The sequence below is a fragment of the Molothrus ater genome, chromosome 18, assembly GCF_012460135.2.
Source record: "Molothrus ater isolate BHLD 08-10-18 breed brown headed cowbird chromosome 18, BPBGC_Mater_1.1, whole genome shotgun sequence".
NCBI classification, from domain to species: Eukaryota; Metazoa; Chordata; class Aves; order Passeriformes; family Icteridae; genus Molothrus; species Molothrus ater.
In genome coordinates this window covers 9,833,206-9,858,065 of record NC_050495.2, presented here as the reverse complement: position 1 = coordinate 9,858,065, position 24,860 = coordinate 9,833,206, and the positions used below count along the sequence as shown (strand labels likewise).

The 24,860-nt window shown below is 49.4% G+C and overlaps 1 protein-coding gene across 1 annotated transcript in view; it reads right to left on the bottom strand.

Moving 5' to 3' along the window:
* Positions 1-20,149, bottom strand: part of RBM19 (RNA binding motif protein 19) — a 53,281-nt gene extending 33,132 nt beyond the window's left edge. The window contains 22 exon segments of the mRNA XM_036393396.1: positions 3,931-4,047; positions 5,329-5,384; positions 5,767-5,846; positions 7,707-7,767; positions 8,763-8,902; positions 9,130-9,156; positions 9,159-9,246; positions 9,843-10,043; positions 10,887-10,997; positions 11,414-11,510; positions 12,221-12,342; positions 12,688-12,818; positions 13,363-13,563; positions 14,509-14,580; positions 15,237-15,315; positions 15,554-15,628; positions 16,087-16,340; positions 17,488-17,698; positions 18,473-18,511; positions 18,724-18,846; positions 19,241-19,423; positions 20,059-20,149. Of these exon segments, the coding sequence (XP_036249289.1) occupies positions 3,931-4,047; positions 5,329-5,384; positions 5,767-5,846; positions 7,707-7,767; positions 8,763-8,902; positions 9,130-9,156; positions 9,159-9,246; positions 9,843-10,043; positions 10,887-10,997; positions 11,414-11,510; positions 12,221-12,342; positions 12,688-12,818; positions 13,363-13,563; positions 14,509-14,580; positions 15,237-15,315; positions 15,554-15,628; positions 16,087-16,340; positions 17,488-17,698; positions 18,473-18,511; positions 18,724-18,846; positions 19,241-19,423; positions 20,059-20,094 (2,504 nt within the window). The 5' untranslated portion in view covers positions 20,095-20,149.
* Between the last annotated feature and the right edge of the window lie 4,711 nt (positions 20,150-24,860).

The window sequence follows — 24,860 nt, the reverse complement described above, 5'->3', positions numbered from 1 at the left end:
ATTACTGGGAGAAAGGTGTGAACAGCAAGCATGTCTGGCAGAAGGATTCATTATCCCACCGTGTCCTTTATAATGGGAAATGAAAAGCCCATTCTGGTAACTACACTTTATTATAATAGGTCAGAAGAAGTGAAAGGCATCATCTTATAAAATTAACTTCATAAAGACTGCCTTAAAAAAAATAATAAAAAAAACCTCTCTGCCAGTTTATCCACTGCATCTCCCTGCAGAGACTTTTTCCTTCTCTCAGAAGGGGCTGACTCCCAAGTCTTGTCCCACTTCACTTTTCCCCTCCATCAGAAGGAATAGTTCTTTTTCCTCCTCATCAGGCCCAGACATTTGCTTTGCCAGATGCAATAAATGCCATGTCTTTGTCAAAACAAAGAAAACAGTCAGCAAAGGAATTAAAATTAAAAGAGACACCCACCCCCAAGGTCTTTGCAAGAAGCAGTGTTACTTTTTGTGTAGGAAAGTCAGGCTGTGCAGATGACTGCCCCTGATAACCTGTTCTTTGCCCTGCAATACCTTTCAATTGCTCTTCTGCTCACTGCTTCTTTAGGCAAACGAAAGCCCAGCCTCCCAGCTGATGAGAATTTTGTGATTTAACAGCTTTGTGCAACGTGTTTGACTGCAGTTCCTGCAGGTGCAGGCAAGGGATGGCCAGAGGGATGATAAACTACCTTCCACACTGAGTCCTGATCTCCTCAGCTAAATGGCAGGGCAGGGCTGGAACTCACAATTGCTGCAAATTCCAGAGAAATCAAAGACAAAACCAAAATTCTAAGTTCTCAAATATATCCTGCAAAAAAAAAGAAGAAACAACTTCATCCCCCAAACACACAACTCCAAAAACTCCATCCTTTGGTGGGATGAGCAGCAGCTCTGCCAAATTCCAAGCACACCCTGGACTGAGTCCATCCCCCAGCTTGCCTTGGATTGGGCAGGAATCCTTTAAGAAGTGTTTTTCTACATTTTATCATTCCCTTTTGGAGGAAAATGAAACCCCCATCTCCTAAAACATTATAAACCACTTGCAAAACAGCCTGATTTTCCATTTTCATGGAGTTGGTGCAGCCAGAGGGGAGGAGGGTGCAAGGGGATGCTCTGAAACAAAGAGTTAATTGGAACTCCCAATGAAGGCTGCATGGATCTCATGTGATAGATTCTTAAAGGAGCCCAATTTTCAGAAATTGCCAGGGCTCCAATCTGTGAAAATGTGGCCTTTCACAGATCTCCAATTCAGCTTGCCACGTCTAGAGTTCCTTTTGAAAAAAAAAAAAAAAAAAAAAGTCTTGCCATAAAAGCCCCACAGTTTGGTAGGAAAAATTAGAATTAGCAGCCTTCATGGGATAGCAATCCCTTTGTCTCTCCTCCCCTAACTGTGGCTCTTTGCAAAGAACTAAGCACCATTTACCTTTTGTTATTTTTCCAGGTAGTAAAGAGAAGAGTAGGATCTAATCAAGAACAAAAATGGGTGAAAAAAACACACCCACAAAAGCTAAATCTTCACACCTCGCCCAAAAGCAGCCCCTATAATTGAACAGCAGTTCTCCCTCTGAAGAAGATAGGTGTTATCTTAAAAAAAAAAAAAAAAAGATAAATAAATCCCTTGAGGGTGCAAAGAAGCCAGAACCTCCAGGAGAACGTGGCAGGACATGCTCTGAGCCAGTGTCACCCCCCAGCAAAGCCACGGGGCTGGGCTGGGAGCAGGGAGCACCTGAGGCCTGTGGAACTGCTAAAATAGGATTATTTTGCAGGCAGAGGATCTGAGACATTGATCAGAGCATTCCTGACTCCCCTCAAACACCCTAATTAAGCACCACCTTCCTCCAGTCCAGGGAACAGAGCCTGCTGTCCCCAGATTCCAGAATGAAGTTCCTCCAGGCTGCTGTAGGAACACGGGCAGTGGTGCAGGGCAAGGCTGAAAATTTCAGTGATGGATTCATAAAAAACACAAGATCCAAAAGTGTAAAACCAGCCAGGGCAGGGATCCCTGAACTGCCAGAGCTGGGCAGGTACAGCAGCTTGAAAAATCCACTCTCCAGAACACCCAGCTCGCTTGGGTTGCTGTTCCAGTGCCACCTAAAGCTCCTGTGGGGCTGTTTGAGAATGGGGACTGAGCTCCTTGAAAAAGCTCAAAACATGGAAATATTTGTTTTGGGGGGAAAATAAATATATCTAACCACATATAATGTGTTATAGATATTTTTTGAACAATATTGGCATGATCTGTGTATTTTTCTGAGGTAATGCATACATATATATAGATTCTGTGTGGATATAGATAATGTGTGTGTACAGAAAATAAAACCACACACTTATAAATTAATATTTATTCCTAATTTAATATTTATTTTAAAATTAATATTTATTTATTTTGAAATTAATATTTCTTGATGTTTCTCCTGCTGCGGGGCTGGAAGGTGGCTCTGGAGCAGGGGAAGCAATAGGGAAGGTGCTCATCCTGTAAAACCTGGGGCCTGGGGCTGTCACCCTGTGTGGTGATGCCTGGCCTGAGTGGCCTGGTGGTCCCCAGGCTGGCTTTCCTGGGCAGGCTAAGAGTGCCCCCTGCAGCCCTGCCAGCCCTTCCACTGCCAAAGGACTGCTTGCCATTGCCAATCAATCCCTAACAAAAGCCAAACTGAGGCAGGTTCCTAAATGCAGAGCAAGCCCAAAGCTCCAGAGCAAAGGCAGCTGATTGAAGGGCACAAACAAAGCAATCCAGGAGGGTGAGGTGCTGGGCACTGCTCTGGTGTGCCTGGTTTGGGCTGCTCCAGAGGACAGGAGGGATGGCAAGAGAGAAAGGAATGTCCCCCCCAAGCTGCAGGTTTTTGTTTTGAGGATAAACCCAGCTCTGAACATCCCAGGTGAATGAAAGGGATGCTCTGAGAGCGCTGTCACCAGCTGGAAGCTGCAAAATCAATCAGATGTTCCCCTGCCCCTCCTCTCCACAGCTCTGAGGTGCCAGACAAGACAGGAGGGAAAAATCCCACACCAAAAACCCCCCACAGGCTCTGTGCTTGTGATGTACAAACCCTCCCAGTGCCTTGAACTTCACCTCAGCCCCGGCTTTGCTGGCTCCAGCTTTACGAGGGTCACAGCTCTGGCTGGGAGTGTTGGGATTTAAATTAGCAGAGCTCCACGTGCTGAGGAAACTCAGCATGGCACTGGCAGCCCAGGGGCTCTGCCTGAATCTCTCAGGGCAGAATTGAAGCAAAATGCTTCAAGAGAAACCTTTTGCTCTTCTAGAGGCATCTCGTCGTTGTGACCATCATCACACCCCTGTCCAACAGCCAAGTCATGCTTTGCCTTTAGTGAAATCCCTGGAATTCATCCCAAATGAATCCCTGGAATTCATCCCTCACAGCCTGCAAGGGAGCAGCCTCCCAGCCACACAGGAGCCACATCTTCACACAAATAAAGGAGGTGCAATTCCATCAACACAGGGAAACACAAAAATCCCTGCCAGGGGCTTTGTATGGGTGGTCTGAGCAGGTTTTAAAGGGTTAAGGAAAGAAATGCCCCAGAAATGTGACAAAAGCACCCAACTTCTGCTAAGACAAGCCCACAGAGGCCACCTCCCACCCAACACAGCACCCTGTGGCAGAAGAATCAACAATTCCTGCACACCAAGAGCAGAGCAGGGACCATGGCCTGGGGCAGTGAGCAAAACATTCTTGTCCTGGGAGCAGCAAAGATGATTTTCCTTTTACAAAGTTCCACTTATTTTTCAGGATAGAACAAGGCTTAAATCACAGCACAAAAGGCTGAGGACACAGAGAACACAGAGGTGATCCCAAAATCCCCGTTTTCTTCCACAAAGACAAGAAAAAGTTCACAATATTCACAAAGTGAGAAATTCCCCGTATATGAAAATCCCAGCAGCTCCACCCTAGAGTGACCCACAGACCCAACAAAGCACTTTCCTACCTGAAGAGCTCCCTGATTTCCTTGACAGTGGCCTGGAAGGGGATGTTTCTGACCAGGATCTTGGAAGTTTTCTGCTTCTTGGCAGTCTGTTTCTTCCTGGCTGATTTCACAGCAGGCCTGGAAGCCAACAGGAAGGGCAGGTGAAGAGCAGGGAGCAGCAAAGCCCCTTTGAACTGTGGCTCCCTCAGGATTTGGAACGTGGAAAATTGAGAAACCAGCTCACATTGGCATCCTGGGTTGTGCCAGTGGCAATGCCACACAGGACACCAAGAAGGATCAAATTTCAAACACCCTAAAATCCTACATCTGGAAATGAAATAGCGCATCTTGCTCCAGTTGAAGTCCTCATCTCACATTTGCCACTAACTTGGGTTTTGTCACCAAATCTTACCCTTTAATTGTTAGGAGAATGCATTAATGAATATATTTTAAAAAATTAGCTTAATGTAAGCTAATTTTGATTATTTTTCTTCCTTGCTTATAAAACAGTACATTAAATTTTGTAGCAGACTATTAATTTTTTTTTTTACCTCTGGAATTGTATTCAATTTGGACAAGGTCAGAATTTACCTAACACAAAAGACAGCAGCTTATTCCATAAAGCAAAGCACTTCCCATTGTGGCCTGGATACCTGCTGAAGGGATTTTCAAAATCAAACTGGATAAAAATGGTTTATGAAAGAATTGAAATACAAAGTGCAGACACAGGAGCTGTCACACTGCCTATGGTCCCCAGGAACCAGATTTTCAAACAAATTTTGATGTCTAACAGATGTCACTTCCAGTAGGGTTTCCAGAGTGTCTGAAGCACAGGGTTTAGGTGCCAACATTCAAATACCTGGATTAATTTGCAGCTTTACAGTTAGAATATTCTGTGCTGAGTAAGAACTAGGAAGGAATCCCTAAGAACTGAGGCTAATTCCAAGTAAATTCACCCACAGGTAACCTTCTCCTCTGTGCCTGATTGCCCAGAGCAAAGGAGCTAAATCCAAACTTTTATTTCAAGCAAGAAACTTGGTTTTGTCTTGATTTGATCAGAATATTATTCTTAAGCTTTTTTTCTCAGATGAGCAGATAGAATACTTCAAAGATTTCTTTCCAAGAACTTTTTAAACGCTTTGGAAATCACAGTGCTGCCTGAACTGCCACCAAAGCAGAGGATTTTTCTTTGAGCAGGGAAGAAAACTCTGCCTGGTTCTCACTTTGGACTCATTTTTGGGGCCCCACTTCAGCTCAGTCCCCTTTTTATTTTTTCCTTTCAAGCAAAACTGAGTCAGTAAAGCAGAGCAAAGGCTGATGTGTTCAACAGCTGGAGCCCTCCTGGATGCAGGTGCTGGGGAAGAAGCTCCCAAGGATTATTGCAGCTGAAATGTCACTGAGGGGAGAGGTGAGCCTCACCTGACAGCTCTCTCTGACAGCTTCACTTCCAGCTTATGGCCATCCACAGTGCAGCCCTGGGAGTGCAAACAAAGAAACAGTGGGAAAAAAATTATATATAATTAATAGAAATAAATATATAGAAGAATTAGAAGTCAAAGCAGCACTAAATTAACATTAATCAGTATTTGTTCTGTGAAGGGATATCCGGGTCTGCACCTGACAGGAAAACTCATGAAAATTCAATTCTTGTACATTTTCTGAATTTCCACCTTGGATCAGCATTAAGAAACACACTTCTCTTTTTACAAAGCTTCTTCCCTCCAAACCCTGGCCCATTTTAGAGGCTCCTCCACCTGTGCAGTGCAACCCTCAGCCCTGACATCCCCAGGTGCATTTGGCAGTGCCAGGCTGAAGCAAATCTCTGGAGAGAACTGCAGGGGGGCAGCTCAGGCTCACCTGGAGCTGGCGCAGGGCTCTCTGGGCACTCTCTGGCTTCTTGTACTCCACAAAGCCAAAGCCCATGGAAAGCAAGGTGCCTGGCAGGAGAGACAGGGGGCTTGGTAAGAAAGCAGTGATGATATAAGATATAAAAACAAACCAGGAGCAAGCACTGATTGCCAAAATTGGGGGGACAAAAGCTTAACATCCCATGCAAAGGGCCAGCCTGTCCATGGCTGGTCTCATCAGCACCCCGGCTGAGTTTTTTGAGCAAGGCTCTGCTCTGGACTATCGCCAGCTGGGGTCTGTGTACAGATCACAAACGGGACAGGACTGCCAGGAACTGCCTTGAACTGTTTTATTTTCCAGCATCACTCTCATTCCATGGTTATGACAATGGGAAGATGCCAGCAGCTCACATCCCAGGCAGCAGACCAAGAGCTTAATGTTACAACTCACTTTGTAAGTTTTTTGCCCAATCACACAAAGCAAAAGCACATTGACAGTAGTTCCATCCAACCACTATAAGCACAGGTACCTTTGGTTAAAACAATGCTTGCTTATTTCAAATACAATACCTGCTTGTAAGCCTTAAAACACAATGCACAGAGCTCCATTATTAAGCTTAAAACTTCCTAATATATCTCTAGATAAACTTTTCTGTAGCTTAGGGAGTTATTCAGACAAGAATTAATACACAGGCCATTGCTCTATTTGTCCTTGCTTCTCTACTTTTTAAATCATGTTTCTGCTGCCCAATCTCATGGCTACTGCTTAGCTCCAATCACAGTTCTGCTGTCTCTGAGGGCTGCCTTCTGCAGCTTTCCCAAAAACCTCGGATTTTGTGGATTCCCACACTGGACCAGCTGGTTTTGGTGCTGATGCAAAGAGGGGATAACAGATACTGCACACAAAACCAACGTTTTGCTTTGCATCATTTCAGTGCAACTTCCTTAAACAAAAGACTGCAAAGCAACTGCTGGTCACAATCAGGGGAAGAGATCCTGTTGTGGGACAGACATCCCATTAACTGGAGTGAGTGGGCAGCTGCAACTTGCACAACAAAGGAGAACCATCCTTCCCCATCCTTCCCCTGCCCAGCAAAGGTCTGCAGTCCCACCACACCCCTGAGCAACATGCTGCCCAACACAGCAGCCATAATTAAGGGACAATTAATAATGAGGAGAGAAAACAACACCCCATTTTCCATTTCAGAGCCTCAGCAGTGGCAGAGTGTAGAGATGACCCCCAGTGCCTGAAGGGATCAGGTGCTACAAGATCAGCACACACTTGGTGCTGCCTGCTCAGACCCATGAGCAGAACTCAGAAGAATTCACTTCATTTTTTTATCTCCCAGCAGATGTGAGTTTTTAAATACCACATCAAGGAAGCTCTGTCAAGGGGAAATGCCACAAAGCTGTGCAGCTTCCAGGGAGAAGCCCCAGCCCCTCCAGCCAGTGCTTGCTTCAATCCAACTCCTTGGGAAGGGAGAGCAGCCAACAACAGGCACAGCCACTCATCCCTGCAGCCTGGGGGGGCTCAGGGCTGGCAGGGAGAAGGCAAACCCAGCCCACTCAGCACAGCTCTCAGCCAGGCATCCTTGAGGATCTGGCCATTTGCAGGATAATGCAGGACTTAATCGTCACAGGGCACTGGCTCCTGTCAGCCTGCATCCCACTCTCCTCTGTGATCCTGAAGGAGTTTGGCTTCTCCCATCTCAAGATCTCAAGAGAAGGCCACATCTCCACAAATCCCACAATGGAGTTTAACCTTCTAGACCCAAGCCTGGGGGAAGCTTTGGCTGCTGCTTGCAGCCATTTCCACAGGAACACTTCTGGAAGCACTGAGGATTTGCCAGCAGGAACACAAATGCTCAGCCAGATGAGTGCTGAAGCAATGCCACACCTGAGCCCTCAGCTCAGCAGAGGGAAGGAATTGAACAGCAACATCTAGAGTACCTGCTTTGTCTTTCTTCTTGGATATTGTGCAGCTCTTCAGGGCTCCCACTTTGGAGAATGTCTGCAAGGAATTTGGACACGTGATTCAGTTCCCTTTGTCACAGGCTTGTAACTCAACTGCCAGCGTGGCACTCTGCCACACAGCCCCACCTCCCCCAGCACTGCAGCTGAGCCTTTCCCCATCAAATTATTCCTGTACAAATACACACACACACACAGAGTTTGAAAGGTATCAAGATAGGTGTTCCAAGAACTCCTCCACAGCCCCTCAGAAAGTGCAGAGATCTGAGGGGGCTCTGGAGGAACACTCTGGATTACAAGATGCCCTCAGCCAAATAGAGGCCTTAAGGGTGGGTGCTGCCTGTGATGTCCCTAGAACACAGCCCTTCCCAAAAATGGGGGCTAGAGGGTAGCAAACTATTTGTTTGACTCCCTTGTAAAGCCAGAAAAAGAAAAGGGGACAAGTCCCAGCCCTGCTCTGGGTATTTATTTGTCCACAGCTGGAGCAGAGTCTCCACACACACTCACAGGTCCAGGATGCTTGGCCATGGAATGTGGCATTTTACACAGCTACAAGAAGTGCCAGAGATGGGAAATTCCAGCTGCTTTTCCTTATTTTGGTATTACCACCCCACATAACTCCAGGAATGCCACTCTCTCTCCCAAGTGCTTATTAAGGTGAAGCAGCACAAGGCAGCACTGTCAGCAGAAGCTGAGAGGAAAAGCACATTCAGAAATCATCATTTATTTATTCATTCACTGCCTCTCACACACCAAGCAGTGGCAGAGCTGCAGCAGTGCCTGTCCCAAGGAGGAGCATTACAGAAAACATGGCAAATCAGAAAATTCAGTAGATTTCTGTTAGAAGATTTCCTACTGCCTCCACCTGTCTCTAGGTGGAATTAAACCCCACAAAACCAGCTCCAGATGCATTTGTCTTATCTGACACCTGGAGTGATGTTCCCAGTCCCAGTAGAACCCAGTGCTCTCTCATCTCCCACCAGATCACACTGGCTGCAGCTGAAATCCTTTAAACACTGTGTCCTGATTGCTCACCTCCTTCAGTGTGTCTTCTGTGGTGGCAAAGTTCAGGTTTTTGATGAACAAGGTACACCCAGGAATATTTTCTTCTTCTTCCTCCTCCTCCTCCTCTTCTTCCTCTGCTGCTGCTTCCTCTGAGTCTTTTATAGCTTCACCTGAACCAAGAAGAATAAACCCAACTTTGTAAGATGCAACAAAGCCAAATTTTGGGGGAGCTTACCACTCAAACTGTGGGGGAGTTTTGGGATGGGGAGAAAGGTGGTGTATTTAGGGAGGAAAGATCAGCCCTCACAGTGGAAGGTCACCCAGACAAAACATTCCTGGGGCTTGACACAACCCCAGAGAAACACAGAGACCCCAGCAAGTCAGTCAGAGTTCTTACCTGGAGCCAGCCCTGCTTCACCCTCCTTCCTGGAACCACAGCTTTTTTTTTCTGAGGGGTTGGGCTGAGGAAAACCCCCATTGGAGCCCACTCCAGATACAAGGGCACAGAATGAAACTGTGAAAGGAAGACAGGAGAGAAATGAGGAGTGAGGGCAAGGCCTGAAGGAAAAACTCTGCTTTAACAGCAGTGGAAAAGCTGAGTAACCTTTGCAAGTGGTTAAACTCTGTCAGAAAAGGATCCAGCCTTACAAGATGCAGCCTAAACTCTCTGCCACAGAAGGATCCAGCCTTACAGGGACAGAGCCTAAACCCTCTATCACAAAAGGATCCAGCCTTACAGGACCAGAGCCTAAACTCTCTGTCAGGTAAGGATCCAGCCTAAACTCTCTGTCACAAAAGGATCCAGCCTTAGAGGACCAGAGCCTAAACCCTCTGTTACAAAAGGACCCAGCCTTATATGGGTCACTCCTGGATTGCAAAAGGGAAAAGAAACCCTCCAGCTGTATGACAGCCCCCTTCTCCAGCATCCTCTGCAGGCTGAGCCCTGCTCTGCTGTACCAGGCACCTCCCTAAATCCAAAGGGTACAGCTTGGAAGGTGAGTCCCTCTGGGATAACACCTTTTCACACTCCCTGAGCCCCTCACACTCATAGAGAGCCCTCCTGCAGCTCCCCAGCTCACCAAACCCCCCTTCCCCAGGCAGTGTTCCCACCTTGGAGTAGGCCAGCCTGGTGAAGGCTTGCTTGGCCTCTGTAGGCTCCAGGAACTCCACGATGGCTGTGATGCCTCCCTCTGGCAGCAGCACCCGGCCCAGGTCCCCATGCTGGCCAAAGAGCTCCTCCAGCTCCAGGGCACTGGTGCCAGCTGGCAGGTTCTTCACCAGGATCACTGTCCTGCTCCTCTCACCAGCAGCCTGACACAGCAAGCAGGAAAGAAAGGAAGAATATGGCACGGAAGAGAGAAAATCCAGCAGTTTTCCAACTGGAGATTTTCAGATCTCCAAAGCTCTGCTCTCCCTCTCTCTGTGTCACTCCTCTCCCCAGTGCAAAAGGACTGACAGACATTTAGGGAACACTCCCTGGAAAATCCACACCTCATGGATGGAGGTGTCAGCTGCAGATCCACAGGGCTCCTTCCCTGCCCACCATCCTATGCCATATTATGAATTTCACTCATCCTGAGAGCCACTGCCTTTTCAAATGGATACATTTCCTGTCACATTCATATTTTCTGAAAAATGCCTTTGCCCAGGATTTTTCTCCTGGGAAGCTGCGAAGCCTCAGAGAAAAGGAAAACAATTCGAATATCATTTGCTTCTCCTGTGTGCTCACATGTGGAATGTGTTTGGAGATTGTTCACCCACAGGTGATTGTTCCACTGGTTTCTGGTGTGAGTTGTTTTCATTCTTTGGCCAACTGGGGCCAAGCTGTGTTGGGACTCTGGAAAGAGTCAAGAGTGTTCATTATTATCTTTTTAGCCTTCTGTAAGTATCCTTTCTGTATTCTTTAGTTAGTTAGTTTAGTATTCCTTAATATAATATTATAAAATAATAAATTAGCCTTCTGAGAACATGGAGTCACATTCATCATTCCTGCCTGCCATGGGGCACCCCACAAATACAATAATTTCCTAACTCATCAGGGAGGGTTCAATCCTGCAAGATGCTGAGGATTTAATTACCAATTTCCAAGAGAGCTGAGAACACCAGGACTAGAAGAGGTGGATCCCCATTGGTGCCTCCAGCTGGGCCTCTCACCTGGCTGAAGGAATCCAGGCTGACTCCATTTTCCACGAGGAACCGGCGGATTTCCTGGACCAGCTCCGTTTCTCCCAGAGCCACTCTCACTGCCACGCTGTCTTTGCTCTCCTGCAGGCAAGAATTCAGTCACCTGCTGCTCTCAGAAGCACATGCAAAGGGAATGTGGCAGGCAGCTGGAGGGTAAAATGCTCCAGCTCCTCTGCAGCTGTTGGAAATTGTGCTGCTGGAATTCAAACACGTCCCAGAGTAAAATGAAATTTCCAGGAAGGATCTGAGCTTTAGGGTGTAAATTCCCACCAAGTTCTAGTTATGTAGAAATGCAAAATTCAGCCTCAGGAAAGCAGAGTGGGAAGGAAGGGATCAATAGGCTCAGACCCCACAGAATGCCATGGAATGTGGCCTCAGCCTGTGTGGTGCCCATGGATGCATGGAGGCTTTTCCTGTGCAAGACAAGGCCCTGGCCACAAAGAAACAGGCAGGAAAGTGATGTCCCACCCCAGCTGATCCATCCCAACCCAACTCACAGCATCCAGCACTTGGCTTTTGGTAGCATTGTACTTGTGGGCCATGGCATCAGCCACAGCGTTTGTCCCCACGAACAGAGCGTTCCAGTTGTGGGAGCTGGCAAGAGAAAACACAGCCAGGGTCAGTCATGGGCCCTCCAGCCAATAATCCTGGGAAAAAAACAGCTCTGAGCACCAGCACGAGCAGGCAGGGTGAAGGGAGAGGGAAAGAAGGGTGGAAATTCCCTAGGGAAGGGACAGGATGAGGGAGATGTGACTGGAGAGCAAACAGAAGCAGTGCAGGCAGTGAGCTCTGCTTCCCCAGACCTCACTGGTCACAGCTCTGCAGCTGAAGCTCAGGTACTGCCTCAGAGGAACACACCTTTCCAACTGGTTTCCTAAACCCACAAACCCCATACAAGCAAGGTTGCACCCTTTTCTCTTCAAGACAGAAAGTATCAGCCATTTCTTTTTTATTTTTCTTTTGAAACTGATTTGTCACACAGCAAGAAAAAGCCTCTACAAGCTCTAGAATTACAGGTGGCCAATCAGAGGAGAAGAAAGGCCCAATTGATCTGAAACCACCCCCCTGAAGAACTACATAACCAGACTAACTCTTATTAGAGAAGGAACTCACACAAAGCCATTCAAACCTCTCAATTTCTGCTGCTCACTGAGCTACTGCAGCTACTTGAGCAGAGGAGCTGGGGAGGTGAGAGATAAAGGAAACAGAGCTGCACAGCAAATGCTTCATCAGCTCTGGGAATCTCCACAGCCCCTGTGAAGATCCCACATGCATTCCTGGGAATCTGGCAGCTTGTGTTGTACCTGGCACTGTTGGCTTTGTCCTTGGCCTCTTTGTTCTTTTTGTAGGAAGAAGATTCTTCTGCATCTCCATCTTCCACTTTTTCCTTTTTGATGGTGGAGGGTAAAAGATGCATCATTCTGCCCTACAAGACAGGAAGGAGAGATCCAGCAGCTCTGGAATAATCCATATGGAGGAAATTTCCTGGCACCTTTCCCAGTCAGTGAAAGGAGGGAATTTTCCTTCCCAAAGGAGCCACAACTGCAAGTCAAAGTGGGACACAGCATGAGACACTCAGAGCTCCTTCCCCAGCTCCACCAGGATTCTGGTGTCTGCAAAGCTGCTCAAACCAAGCTACTCTACCAAAAGAACCTGCAGAAAACCCTCAAACCCTTTTTAACAAAGCCCAGAAGCAAACTCTCAGCCCCATTCCCACCAAGCATTCCCAGCAGCTGCAGTCCAATGCAGAGGAAAAGCATCAGAGCTGTACCTGGAACACCTGCCCATCCAGCTCTGCCAGGGCCTTCACAGCATGCTCAGGGATCATGTAGGTGATGAAAGCAAATCCTTTGGGTTTCTTGGTGAGTTTGTCAATGGGGAAGTGGATCTCTGAGAGGGGTCCTGCAGGAGGCAAGGCTCAGTGGTCACAGATGTCCCTGAACTGGCACCTCCCAGACACAATCAAGGATGAGGGGAGCAGCTCTGGATGGGTGGGGAGACACCATCCTGGGCCAGGAGTTGCAGAGGGACAAGGAGGGCCCAACACAAGCAGCCCAAAGGCTCTGACAGGTGACACAAACCAGGCAAGCTCTGAGCAGCTGCCTTCACCTTCAGTCAGGGATAAACACATCCAAGCCTCACCCTTTCTGCCCCAGGATGCCAAGAGAACCTTTAATGTGTTTAATTTGGAGGTAAAAGAGGGAAACTTCAAATTTACACCCCAAGTTTGGGATGTCAAGTGGATCTGAAGGGTTCACCTCTAACCTGCAGGGAGCCTCCTGCCAAGCAGGCTCACATAATCACACCAGAAAATAAAGATGTGGGAGCTGGGCGATGTCCAAGAGATGTGGGACACAGAGCTTTGACCATTCCCACCCAGCAGGAACACCTCTGGACAAAGAAAAGACATTGCCCTGCAAGTTCCAGTCCCGTGGCAAACACTCACCATACTTTGAAAAGATCTTCTCCAAGTCCTCCTCAGTGCTGGTGAAAGGCAGATTCCTGACAAAGAGTCTCCCTGATTCAGACAAGTCCTCTTCCTCCTCATCATCTCTCAGTGTCCTTTGCCAGGGCTGGTGCTCAGGTTTTGCTGGAACTGTTTCTTTTGGGGTGTTCCTGCATCGGGACACCTCCACACAGCATCCACCTGACCCCAAAGAACACAGAGGGATGTTCAAAGCCATGAGCAAACAACACCCACGTGCAAATGACACCTTGAGAGGCTGCCCAAAACACAGGCTAGGCAGTGTTAAAGGAATAAAGCAGGTATTTATTTAAAAGGCCTTCAAAGGATACACCTTGGGCTGTGCAAGAGCTTGGCCAAGGCTCCAAGCTCAGGTCATGAGGTTTCACACTTTTATAGGTTTTGGTGCATTTACATATTGGGGTTAATTGTCCATTTACAGCTTCAGGTTATGAAATCCCATCCTCCCAGATTGTTCTCCTCAATTTGCTGCTGTTTATACTTTTTGGGGCTGAACTGGAAGAGGATTGTTTTGTCTGACTAAACTGTGAGGAGAACTTGTTAACACTTGATATGAAGTTCAGAGTTATATACTAATGCAGTACAGAATTTGAATAATGTGAAAGCTAAAACTTAAGGCATCCCAGAGAGCCCAGGGTTAGACACAATTACAGCCCCACAGGCTCTGAGCAGGACTCAAAAATAAGGGGGAGGTGGGAGCTGTAAGAGTCAGTCTTCATAAAAATCAGGGTATCAACCCCAGCCCCCCTTTCCTTTCAGAGAGCCCCAGCTGTCTGTGCCAGCCCACACAATATTTGCAAACAGAATTTCAGGAGTTACTCCAAGGGTTAGGTCAAGCCAAGGGCTCCAGCCCAGCCTTGCATCACTGTCTGTACAAAGCTGGACTCCAGCACTGTTATTTTTACCCCAACAAGAACCACCTCAAGCACACGGCAAAACACGAGGGCCCCAAAACCCCACTCCTGTCACAGCACCTGGTTTATCCCAAGGAACAACCCCCCCCCATGTGCCTGGGAAAAACTCCAATCACAGGAGCTACTTGTGCAGGGAACACTTGAGCAGCTGAGCTCCCAGGCTGGAACAAGGAGAAGAACAAACAGCCCTTACCCAGGAATTCTTTTTTCCGCTTCAAGGCCCTTTGCATTTCTGCTTCACTCTTCAAGTCAACAAAGATGTAACCTTGGAGGAAGGGAAGGTTGAACTGAGCATCATGTGGGGAACACACACAGCCACTAATTGGGTAATTAAGGGTGAATTGGGTTTGCTTTAATATAGATTCCTATAGGTAGAGCATTCAGCTGCCATGGAAAGTTTCAGCCTGGAGATGATGATGTCAGACTGGAAAGCTGCCTTTTCAAAGCTTATTCTTTAAATACAAATCACAAAAACTTTACTTAGCAGCTGGAGAAGGCTTTCACAGGTGCCTCTGAGAGCAAATAAAAGGTGAATGTTGGACTATTAAAGGAAAAGAGCACAGAGCAAAGCTCCAAGGACCTGCTCCCACAAATCAGCACAGGGCCCTGGGCTGCTGCAGCTATCCCAGGGGAACAGGCTTTTCCTTGGCATGGTTTGGGGTGTTTAGAATAAAGTTCTGGATGCAGCTCAATAAAAAAAAAAGATCCTGCTGCTACTCCAAAGGGAGCACAGCCAACATTACCCTGCCCACGGCATCCTGTGGCCAGCAAGTAGGGCAGGAGAGCTGCAAAGTCACAGAAAGGTCTCCAAGAATCAGGCCACGAGCCAGGGATGTGGAAATGCAGGCTAAAAGAGCAGAGGGGAGACCAAGAGGTCCCCTAACTCACAGATCCCACCCCCCTTTCACACACAGTTCTTACCTGAATTCTTCCCCTGGCCCTTTTTCCCCATCCGGATTGCCACTGGCTTCAGAGGGAAGAAAAATTCCCGAATTTTTTGCTGTGGGAAGAATCAGAATTGTTTGAATAATTCTCAGATACAGGAAGCAGCAAGTTGTAGGCTTAGATTTTTATAACTAAAACACCCAGATCTCTGCACAAAGACAGTTCAGAAGTTGCCCTGATCACCCACAAAGCCCTCAAAGGAGTGAGAAGTGAAAGGTCTCTGCAAACATCTTGCAGAGGAACACTCTGGGACAACCCTGAGCCTCCCTTCCCAGCTGGGAAACCAAACTCGCCTCAGTGATGTTGGAGGGAGCCCCACGAAGTTTCACTGTGAATGGAGTGCTGGCTTCCCTTGAGCTGGCCTGGCTCTGCACAGAGGAGGGGGAAAAAGGGAGAAAAAGCTGAATGAAAGAACAGAAATCACAGCACAACTAGCTGGGCTTGGCCAACAAACAGGAGGCTGAAGAGTGGGAGGGAATATCAGGAGATTCCCACAGCTGCAGCAGCCTGGGGCAGGAGGTGCCAGCTGAAGATGCACTGCCATGAAAAACTGAGTGCTGCTGTTGCCAGGACAGCATTTCCTGGAAAAAAGCCTCTGAGAAGGGCACCAGCAGCACTTATCTGGAAGCCCCATCTTTGGGAATTTAGTCAGCCCTGAGGGGATTCAGTGAAATTTGTAAATGGGTCACACCAAGGAGGCCAAGAGAGCTGGTACCCAGTGGGGCCTGCAGCCTTGCCAGGCTGTCAGCTCATTCTGCAGGACTGACAGACACCTGCTATCCACAAAGCTGCTGCTTCAAAGAAGACAAATCTAGTCCAGCTGTACCTCTAGTGTGGATCCTTTTTTCTTCTTCCCCACTGGTGTTTTTTGCTCTGTTTGTTTGCCTTTTGGCTTCCCCTTTTTCTCCAGGTGAGTTTCTGCAATGCCTGAATCCTCCTCAGTCTCACTTTCCTCCTCTTCTTCAGTCTCTGTTTCTTCCTCTGTACTGGATGAGGAGGAAGAATCCTTCACTTTAGATTTCAGGTAATCCATATCTGAGAGGTCTTTGCTGGTAGCTGCCTTCTTCCCTTCTTTCTTTCCTGGCAGAGAGGAGAGAACAGAGAAGATTTTTTCACACAGATGCTGCTGCTCTCCCCCCAAGCCAGGAAAAAGCTGAGAACTGACACAATCATGGCCATCACCTCCTTATTCTCTACCTCTTCCATGGGAAAACAGCAGAGCAATTTGATCTTGGCACACCTAGACTGACAGCCTGGATTTCAAAGCAACAGTTCATGTATAAAAAAGGGTTTGAAGTACTCCAGGATGAAGTATTTTGTCACAATTTTAACTAAATACCCCGAGCAGGCCTCAGAGAAGGGTTTGAAGTGTTTAGTTTTAGAGGGAAAAGGACACAAGCACACCTGGATTTGAGTTACCCAAGGAGAGATGAGGAGCAGCATGGAAAACACCACTCACTCCACCAGAACAGATAAGAAAATCCCATGTAGAGATGGAGGGAGAGAGATAAAAAAATCTTTATTTTCTGGTGTGATTATGTGAGCCTCCTTGGCAGAGGCTTCCTGCAGGTTAGAGGTGAACCCTACAGATCCACTTGACATCCCAAACTTGGGGTGTAAATTTGAAGTTTCCCTCTTCTGCCTCCAAATTAAACACATTTAAGGTTCTCTTTCTCCCTCTGTGGGAGGGAGAAAAGCTCCAAACCCACACTCATCCCTACTGCAGGGACATTGCATCCTAAATTACACACACCAGGCTGTGAGCCTTCAGAGTGAAGCCACTACTCCAGATTTGCTCTCAGGAGCCAAGGCACTGAACCTTGCCCCTTTTCCCCAACCCTGGCAGGCCCAATTTCCAGAAACATCCATCAAAGGCACACCAGATGAGTTCCCAGCCACCCACAGGTGCCTAAAGCACAGAAACCACATCCAGCCCTGGAAATCCTGGAGATGAAAGGGGTGCCAGAAGGAAAGCACTTCAAGGAAAGCTGCAACTGTTTGTCCTGTTACTCCTCTCTAATGACACAGGGAAGCACAAATGGCAGCCCCAGATATCAGACACTCCATCTGCCACAGTTCCCCAAATCTGGGGAAACAACCAGGCATTCCCAGCACACAGAAAGGTGACAGCCCACCCTCCTGGTGACACTGAGTCCAATGCTGTCACTCCCTGTGACAGGAGCCACTGTGACTGACACAAGCAAAGGGTGACAGCTCCCTCAGGTACCTTTACCCTCCTCCTCATCTTCAGAGGGTTCATCCCCACCCTCACTCAGCTCCTCAGACTCATCTGAATCAAAGTTCAGGTAATCAGATGCTGCTGTGGCTGATGTTCCCTTCTTGGGCTCCTCTGCCAAAGTGTCATTAGCCCAAGTGGCCACCTGGGACCTCTTCTGGTGAACCACCAAGAACTCCTGGAATGTTTTATCTTCCTTCAGCTGTGGGGAAAAAAAAAGACAAACTGTGGAGAGAGACTCATAGTGAATCTAAGATATCACCTCATTTCCAGCAGTGTGAAACCAAAATTCCCTTAAGGGGAGCTCAATTTACAAACTTACACTGACAAGGTGATTAAAGTCTTCTCAAGGTGTTTCATTCCTATTCTTTTTTTTAATTGGTGTTTAGAAAGTACTTTAAAGAATAAAACAAAGCTGAAAAAAGAGGGGAAAAATAGGGGGGAAAAAAGAGAAAAAAAAAAGAGAAAAAAAGAGAAAAAAAAGAGAAAAAAAAGAGAAAAAAAAGAGAAAAAAAAGAGAAAAAAAAGAGAAAAAAAAAGAGAAAAAAAAGAGAAAAAAAAGAGAAAAAAAAAGAGGAAAAAAAAAGAGGAAAAAAAAAGAGGAAAAAAAAAGAGGAAAAAAAAGAGGAAAAAAAAAGAGGAAAAAAAAAGAGGAAAAAAAAGAGGAAAAAAAAGAGGAAAAAAAAGAGGAAAAAAAAGAGGAAAAAAAAGAGGAAAAAAAAGAGGAAAAAAAAGAAAGTTAAATGTGACACAACTCAGCTATGGTTAAACCCCAGAACTGCTGAAACAGAGCAGACCTGGGTGCAGTGTGTGCTCACAGGAGAAGCTGACCATAAAATCCCATGTTGGAGTTGTTAAAATAATTTTTTACAACAGAACTGGCCTGTCCCAACCTGAATTAACAGCATGGGAAGCAGGACAGAAAGGAACCATTCAGCAGCAAGAATGCAGGGACAGCAATCCAACCTCAACTCACCTCCTTTAAGTTATCCACTGGATCTTTCTTCTTTTTATCCTTGGGGGAAAAAACCCAGAAGGGTTTATTAGAAGCACAGGCAATTCCAGATAACCCAGCAGCACAGGGAACAGAGATCCTGAGGCAGAAAACACCAGCACCAGGACTCCAGAATCTGGTGGCCCAGCTGCTCTGTGCCCTTCCCCACAGCCCAGGCCCCCCTTCTGTGGCACTGATACAGAGCAGAGCCCCAGGAATCAGGCAGGACTCACCTTCTTTGTGGCTGCACTTGCCAAGGGCTCCTTGCTCTGCTTTTCTGGGGCAGGGCCCTTCTGAGAGTGCTTGCTCCAGGCTTTGGGTTTTGTAGGGTCACCAAAAGACTTGCACAGCTCCACCTGGAATGAGCCAGGTCTGTAATTAAGCACAGGGCTGTAACTGCTGGGTGATTTCACTCAGGAGTTACTGAAACCCTGGTGGGATGGAGGGAGGGTGCAGGAACAGCTTTTAAAAGCACAGAGCCACACATTCAGCCACCACTGGAGAGTCAGGAGTGCACAGGCACACAAACCCAGGATGGCAAGGGGCCTTAAAATGCCACCCCCTGCCATGGGCAGGGACACCTTCCACCATCCCAGGCTGCTCCCACCCCCATCCAGCCTGACCTTGGGCACTGCCAGGGATCCAGAGGCAAGCCCAGCTGCTCTGGGCACCCTGTGCCAGGGCCTGCCCACCCTCCTGAGATCCCATTCCTTAGGAATTTCAGGGAGATATTTCTGGAGATCAGCTCACTGTGACTCTGGAAGTGTCTATGAAGCTTTTGTTGAAGTGGTTCAGGGCTGTTTGAGCCTCATCCTCAGACTTGTAGCCAATGAAGCCAAATTTCCGGAACCTTCCATCCTTGGTGTACTTGAGGCAGCAGTCAGTGAGCGTGCCAAAGGCAGCAAAGAGCTTCCTGAAACGCTCCTCCTTCATCTGGGAAAGGAGGGAGGGCAGCAGAAGGGAAATCAGCCCCAGGGAGCCTCTGAGGACAAGTCCAACCCAACATATTCTGTCTCAAAGAGCTTCTGGAAGGCTGCAGGAAGCACATCGTGAACCAAATCCCCACTTCAGCCACCACACCCATTCATGTTCCCCCCGAGTCCACGCGTAGGGATGGGGAACACGCGGGATCCTGCCGGGCACAGCAGCACCGAGGGCACCGGCATCCAACCCCGGACACGAGAGGGGCAGTGACCACAGCGATCCACTGCCCACCCTGAGGGGGTGTCACCTGCCAGGCCATGCCCCTCACGCTGCTTCCTGCCCCTTCCTGGCTGCTCCAGGAGCTCTCCCACCATCCTCCCCCCGAAGTGTCCGCATGTTCCACATCCCAGTACTGACCGCGACCCCTCATAGCCCCTTCCCCCGGGACACCTCACCGCTCCCCGTCCAAAACCTCCTCTTCCCACCACTTGAAACCTCTCCCGGGAGTGGTCTCCCCGCTCTCCCCCATCCCCACCACACGCTCCCCTCCCGATGCCTCTCCCTGCCCCGCATCTCGCTCTCCCCGCAGCGCCCTCAGACCCATCCTAGGCCCAGAACGCCCCCTGCACCGCACAGAGCCTCACCCCGTTGGGGAGATTCTTCACGATAAGTCGCGACATGGCAGCGACAGAGGCCAAGCAGGGAGCGCTCAGCGTCGCGCACGCCTCCCCACGGGCGCCGCCATCTTACCCGGATCACGTGGTCTGAGGGCGGCACCGCGCATGCGCCGGGCGGGACCCGGATGTTGGTCCTTAGCAACGGCCCCTTAGCAACGGGGCCTGCGGGGCTGGGGGCGGCGGGAGCATCCATGGGGCACCGAGGACAGGGACTGGCGGGGAGGGGAGGCGAGCAGGGTGAGGAGGAGGTGAGCACCCCCGGGTTTCTCCGCAGAGCCGGCTGCAGCCTCCCGGCCCGCCCGCGCTGCTCGGCGGGGCCGCAGGAGGGAGCTCCGCGCCCGCCGCTCCCGGCTCCAGGCGGCCGCTGAGCCAAAGGCTCTCCAGAGGTGTCGAGTTTGTGGGGGGATGGCGCAGAGAGCATCAATGTCACACCTAAAAGTCATGCGGAAGGGGGACAGAGGGTCTAGTCCAGGGAAACTCTGGATCCCTGGATGTATTCAAGGTGCCAGGTTGGACGGGGCTTGGAGCAACCTGGGATAGTGAAAGGTGTCCCTGTCATGGCAGGGAATGGAGTGAGATGAGCTTTAAGGTCCCTTCAAATTCAAACCATTCTGTGATTCTGTGAATAAAGATTCCCTCCAAGGAACAGCTAAATAAACCCACAGCTAGAGGAGGCTGGGCTGTGAGAGCTCCAAAGGTTCAAAGAGAGCAAAAGTCACGGCATAAAACAATCCCTGCAAGGTTACTGAACACTGCAGGATGAACACCACCCAGAGCTTCCTCATGAGGGACAGCTCCAATGTCTGCTGTGCCTGAGGGAACAGCTGCAGCTGTGCCAGGGGAAAATCAGGTTGGATGTTGGGAAAAGGTTCTTCCCCTCAGAGAGGGACCAGGAGATGGACTCTGTGATCTTTGTCGATCCCTTCCAACTCAGTATTTTATGCTTCTATGATCCATTGCTGGAGGCTGAGCATATCAGGGAGGGGAGCAGAACTGTTGTTCTTCCAGCATCTTCTGCTCATAGCCCTCAGCCCCTCAGCCCTTACACCAGCTGGAAATCCAAATTACACCCTTATTCCCAGAGGAAGATGCTGGGGACAGCTCTAAGCTCCAGCACCAGCCCTCAGCCTCTCTCCCCACGGTCTGGAGCTACCCCAGGGATAACTGGAGCAATCCCAGCCTCTCCTGACGCCCTTGGAGGCTGCTCTGGCTGGCTGAGCCCATCCCAAAGGCTGAAGGCAGCAGAGATTCAGGGCAGGAACAGTCTGGGGGAGGACACACAGCATCCTGGCAGGACTGGGGTGCAGCCCCTGCTCTCCTGGGAGAACAGCAAGGGAAATGCATTTTCCAGGAGGCAGAGCAGAGCCGAGGCCAGGCTCGGGGTAGGGGGAGCAGGAGGCGGCATGTCACTGTGATATTTTATCAAAAATCCCTTCACCAGGATTTCTTCTCCTGGGAAGCTGGGAAGCTTCAGCTTCTCCATGTTTTCCTGCTCTGGAATGTGATTTGGAGAATTGTTTACCCAGCATGCGAATTGTTTTAACATAATGACCAATCCCAGTCGGGCTGTGTGGGGACTCTGGTCAGTCACAGGTTTTTATTATTCATTCTTTGCCAGCCTTTTGATGTCTCCTTCCTCTTTCTTTAGTATAGTTGTATATAATTTCATATAGTATAATAAAATATAATATAGTATAATTAAAATATAATATAATATAATATAATATAATATAATATAATATAATATAATATAATATAATATAATATAATATAATATAATATAATATAATATAATATACCAGCCTTCTGAGAACTTGGAGTAAAATTCTCATCTCTCACCTCATCCTGGGGACCTCACAACACCACAGCAGTGGGAATGCCATCAGTACCCTGCTCAGAGTGCACCCCACAGCCCTGATGGGGGCTGGCAGGGGAGCTGCTCCTTTGTCCCCTCACAGGGCTGTCCCTGAGGTGTCACAGCACAGGGACACAGGTCCCTCCCCCCTTGCCCTCTGCTCCTGCCTCGTCCTTGGCCATCAGGGCTGTCAGGGCTGTCACTTGCCACGAAGGCTGGCACTGACAGGACCCTCACGCCATCACTAACGCATCCAGACCTTGCCCTTGTCACTGCTGTCCTCTCTGAGACACTTGTCCCCTGTCACCCTGCCCGTGTCCTGTTCACCTGCTGTGTGCAGCTGGCAGCAGTGCCCACACTGCCCAGACAGGGCTGCCCTTGCCTGTTCTGCCTCCTGAGGGGCTGGGCAGGGATGGATCCTGCCTGTGTGTGACCCCTCTGCTCTGGGCAGGTCCCCACCTCCCACCACAGCTGCACCTGCAGCCCCCTTGTTGCCCTTTCTGCCATCAGGGGTGATTTTGCCCACGTGGAATTTTGCCCACAGTTGCTGCATCTGTGAGCCCTAAGGATGCCTGGGATCAGAAAGAGATCTCTCTCTCCTCTCAGGGAGTTTGGGGGAGCAGTGCTTACCTGAGACCAGGCCAGCTACCCACTGACTCCTGATTCCAGTGGCCATGCAGGAATGTGGCCAATCCTGGTCTCACTTAATTGAAAACAACTGATTTTATCCCTCCCCTGTACATGCAAAGCTGCAGTACAGAAGCACAAGATTTACACATGCCAAATTCATTTTTGATTTCCTTTGTGGGTTCTGCTCCTCAGGGTGGGTCAAGATTTTAAGTTTGCAAATTTAAGAGTGGGAACATCCTTTTTCTGGAGAGCTGGGGATTTTAAGGGGATCAGAGAGATCTGCCCCTTCAGCAGGTGGTTGTGCTGCACCATGGAAGGTCCTTCCCCAAGGCAGGCTCAGTTCCAGCTTGAGATCCCAGCCCTGGGAATGAGGGAAACTGAGGCCCTGTCCTGAGAAAGCTCAAAGGGGATTTTGGAAAATTCCCATTGCTTGAATGGCTGCTCTGAAAATCATCCTTAACCCTTCTGCTGCTGGCACAGAAGGGGGCCAGACCAGGCACTGTAGAGCCTGTGTGTATGGTTCACTGGGGCACGTCACCCACACGTGCTCTGAAACAGAGGCAGGGAAGAGTCCAAATCAGTTATTTGGGATGTTTTTCCCCATGGGAACGATTGTCTTTGATGGTGGCAGTGTGAGACACTGTGTCCCAGTGTGTCACCTGTCCCCACAGCAGTGCTGGGGTGGCTGCAGGTGGCACCTGGGTGGGCAGGGAAGGAAAGAGCTGTGCCAGGCTTTTTTCCCTGGAGCTCCTGAGAGCAGCAAGAGGCAGAGGGTGACTGGGAGGTGACAGGCCCAGCAAAGGTGACACATCCCCCACAGCTGGGTGCTGTCCAGAGAGAGCCCCATGTCTGTCTGCTGTCCCCCTCTCCATGCTGGGGTGCCCACAGACTGGTGGCAGGGTCCAGGTGACAAATGTCCCCTCTCCCTCGCTCTGCAGACCCACGCTGAGCACAGAGGGGCACCAGGGCAGTATCAGACAGGGCCTTGACACATTCCCCCTGCCAAAGAGCAGGGGTCAGCTGGCTGTGAGGGGCTATTGTGGGCTGCCTGCAGCCAAGGAACTGAACTTTGCAAAGCAGGGAACCACGGGGTCAGGGCCATCTCTCTGTGGGGAGAGGGACAAAGGGACCTTGTGCTCCGGGTTTGAGGGCACCAGGGGGAAAACTGCTACTGAGGAGGAGAGGAAGAAGAGAAAGGAGCTGCTGCAGAGCCTTTCTACCCCTGGGTGGGAGAAGGCAGAGGTCAGATGGAAAGGCTGCTGTGGTGTTTGGAGAGCTTCTCTCGCTCTGCGCCCAAAGGGGCACTGGAGGTTCCCTCTGTGCCACTCATGCCATGGCAGGCAGCAGAGCTGTGACCCCAAGCCAGAGCAGCCCCTGTGCTGTGCTGTGGTGTCCTGCCCTGGCCACCCTGGCACTGCCAGCCCTGTGAGAAGGACGAGCACAGCCCCGGGGTGCCCTTCATGCCTGTCGGATCGGGAGCGCCTCGGCCACCGCTGGACGCGTCTGGAGGTGGACAGGGAAGGTAAAAATGCCTCTGAGCTGGGGTCACCTTGGCTGTGACAGACTCCCCCACGCCAGGCAGCCTCTCTGGTGCTCACAGGATGCAGCTGAGCAGCTCTGGGGGCTCTGGGGGGTACCCACACCCCTCCGTGGCAGAAAGCACGGGAGGTGCTCGGTTTCCTTGGCACACGGACCTTGAGTCCTCTTTTCTTTGAGATGGGGGAATGAGTGAAATTCTGCCTTGGGGGTTACTGCAGAGGGCTGTCACCTGGCTGAGGACCTCCTACTGACTAAATTCACCCACAGACAGCAGCAAGGACAGGGATGAATGGGATCAGCAACACTCACAGCCTGCTTTTGGTGTGCTGGCCCTGCTTCAGTGGGTAACATTATTTTAATAACAGCATCCTAGGAAATGCTGCCTGAACCTCCTCAGTTTTGCTGCTGGAGACATTAAATTTTGAGAAGGGAGATGGCCAGAGCCTCCTTCTTTGAGCAAATTGTCCTGACAGTCCTGAAGGAGATAAAAAGCTGCTTTTAAAGATGGAGCTGGTGCTTGGAAAGGCAGTGCCTGGGACACTTGTCCCTGCTGTGTGCTGCACAATGGGATGGAGCCAAGGGAGGAGGAGGAGAGAAATTGCCCTTCTGAAGGGCTTCATCCCTGGGAGTTTGTCCAGCCTGGCCTGCCAGACCCTCTGCTAGAGGGACAGGATGCTGCAAGGATGCTGTCCTTGCCTGGGGGTGTGACTGCTGCAGTGTCACTGTGGGCAGCGCAATTTGGCTT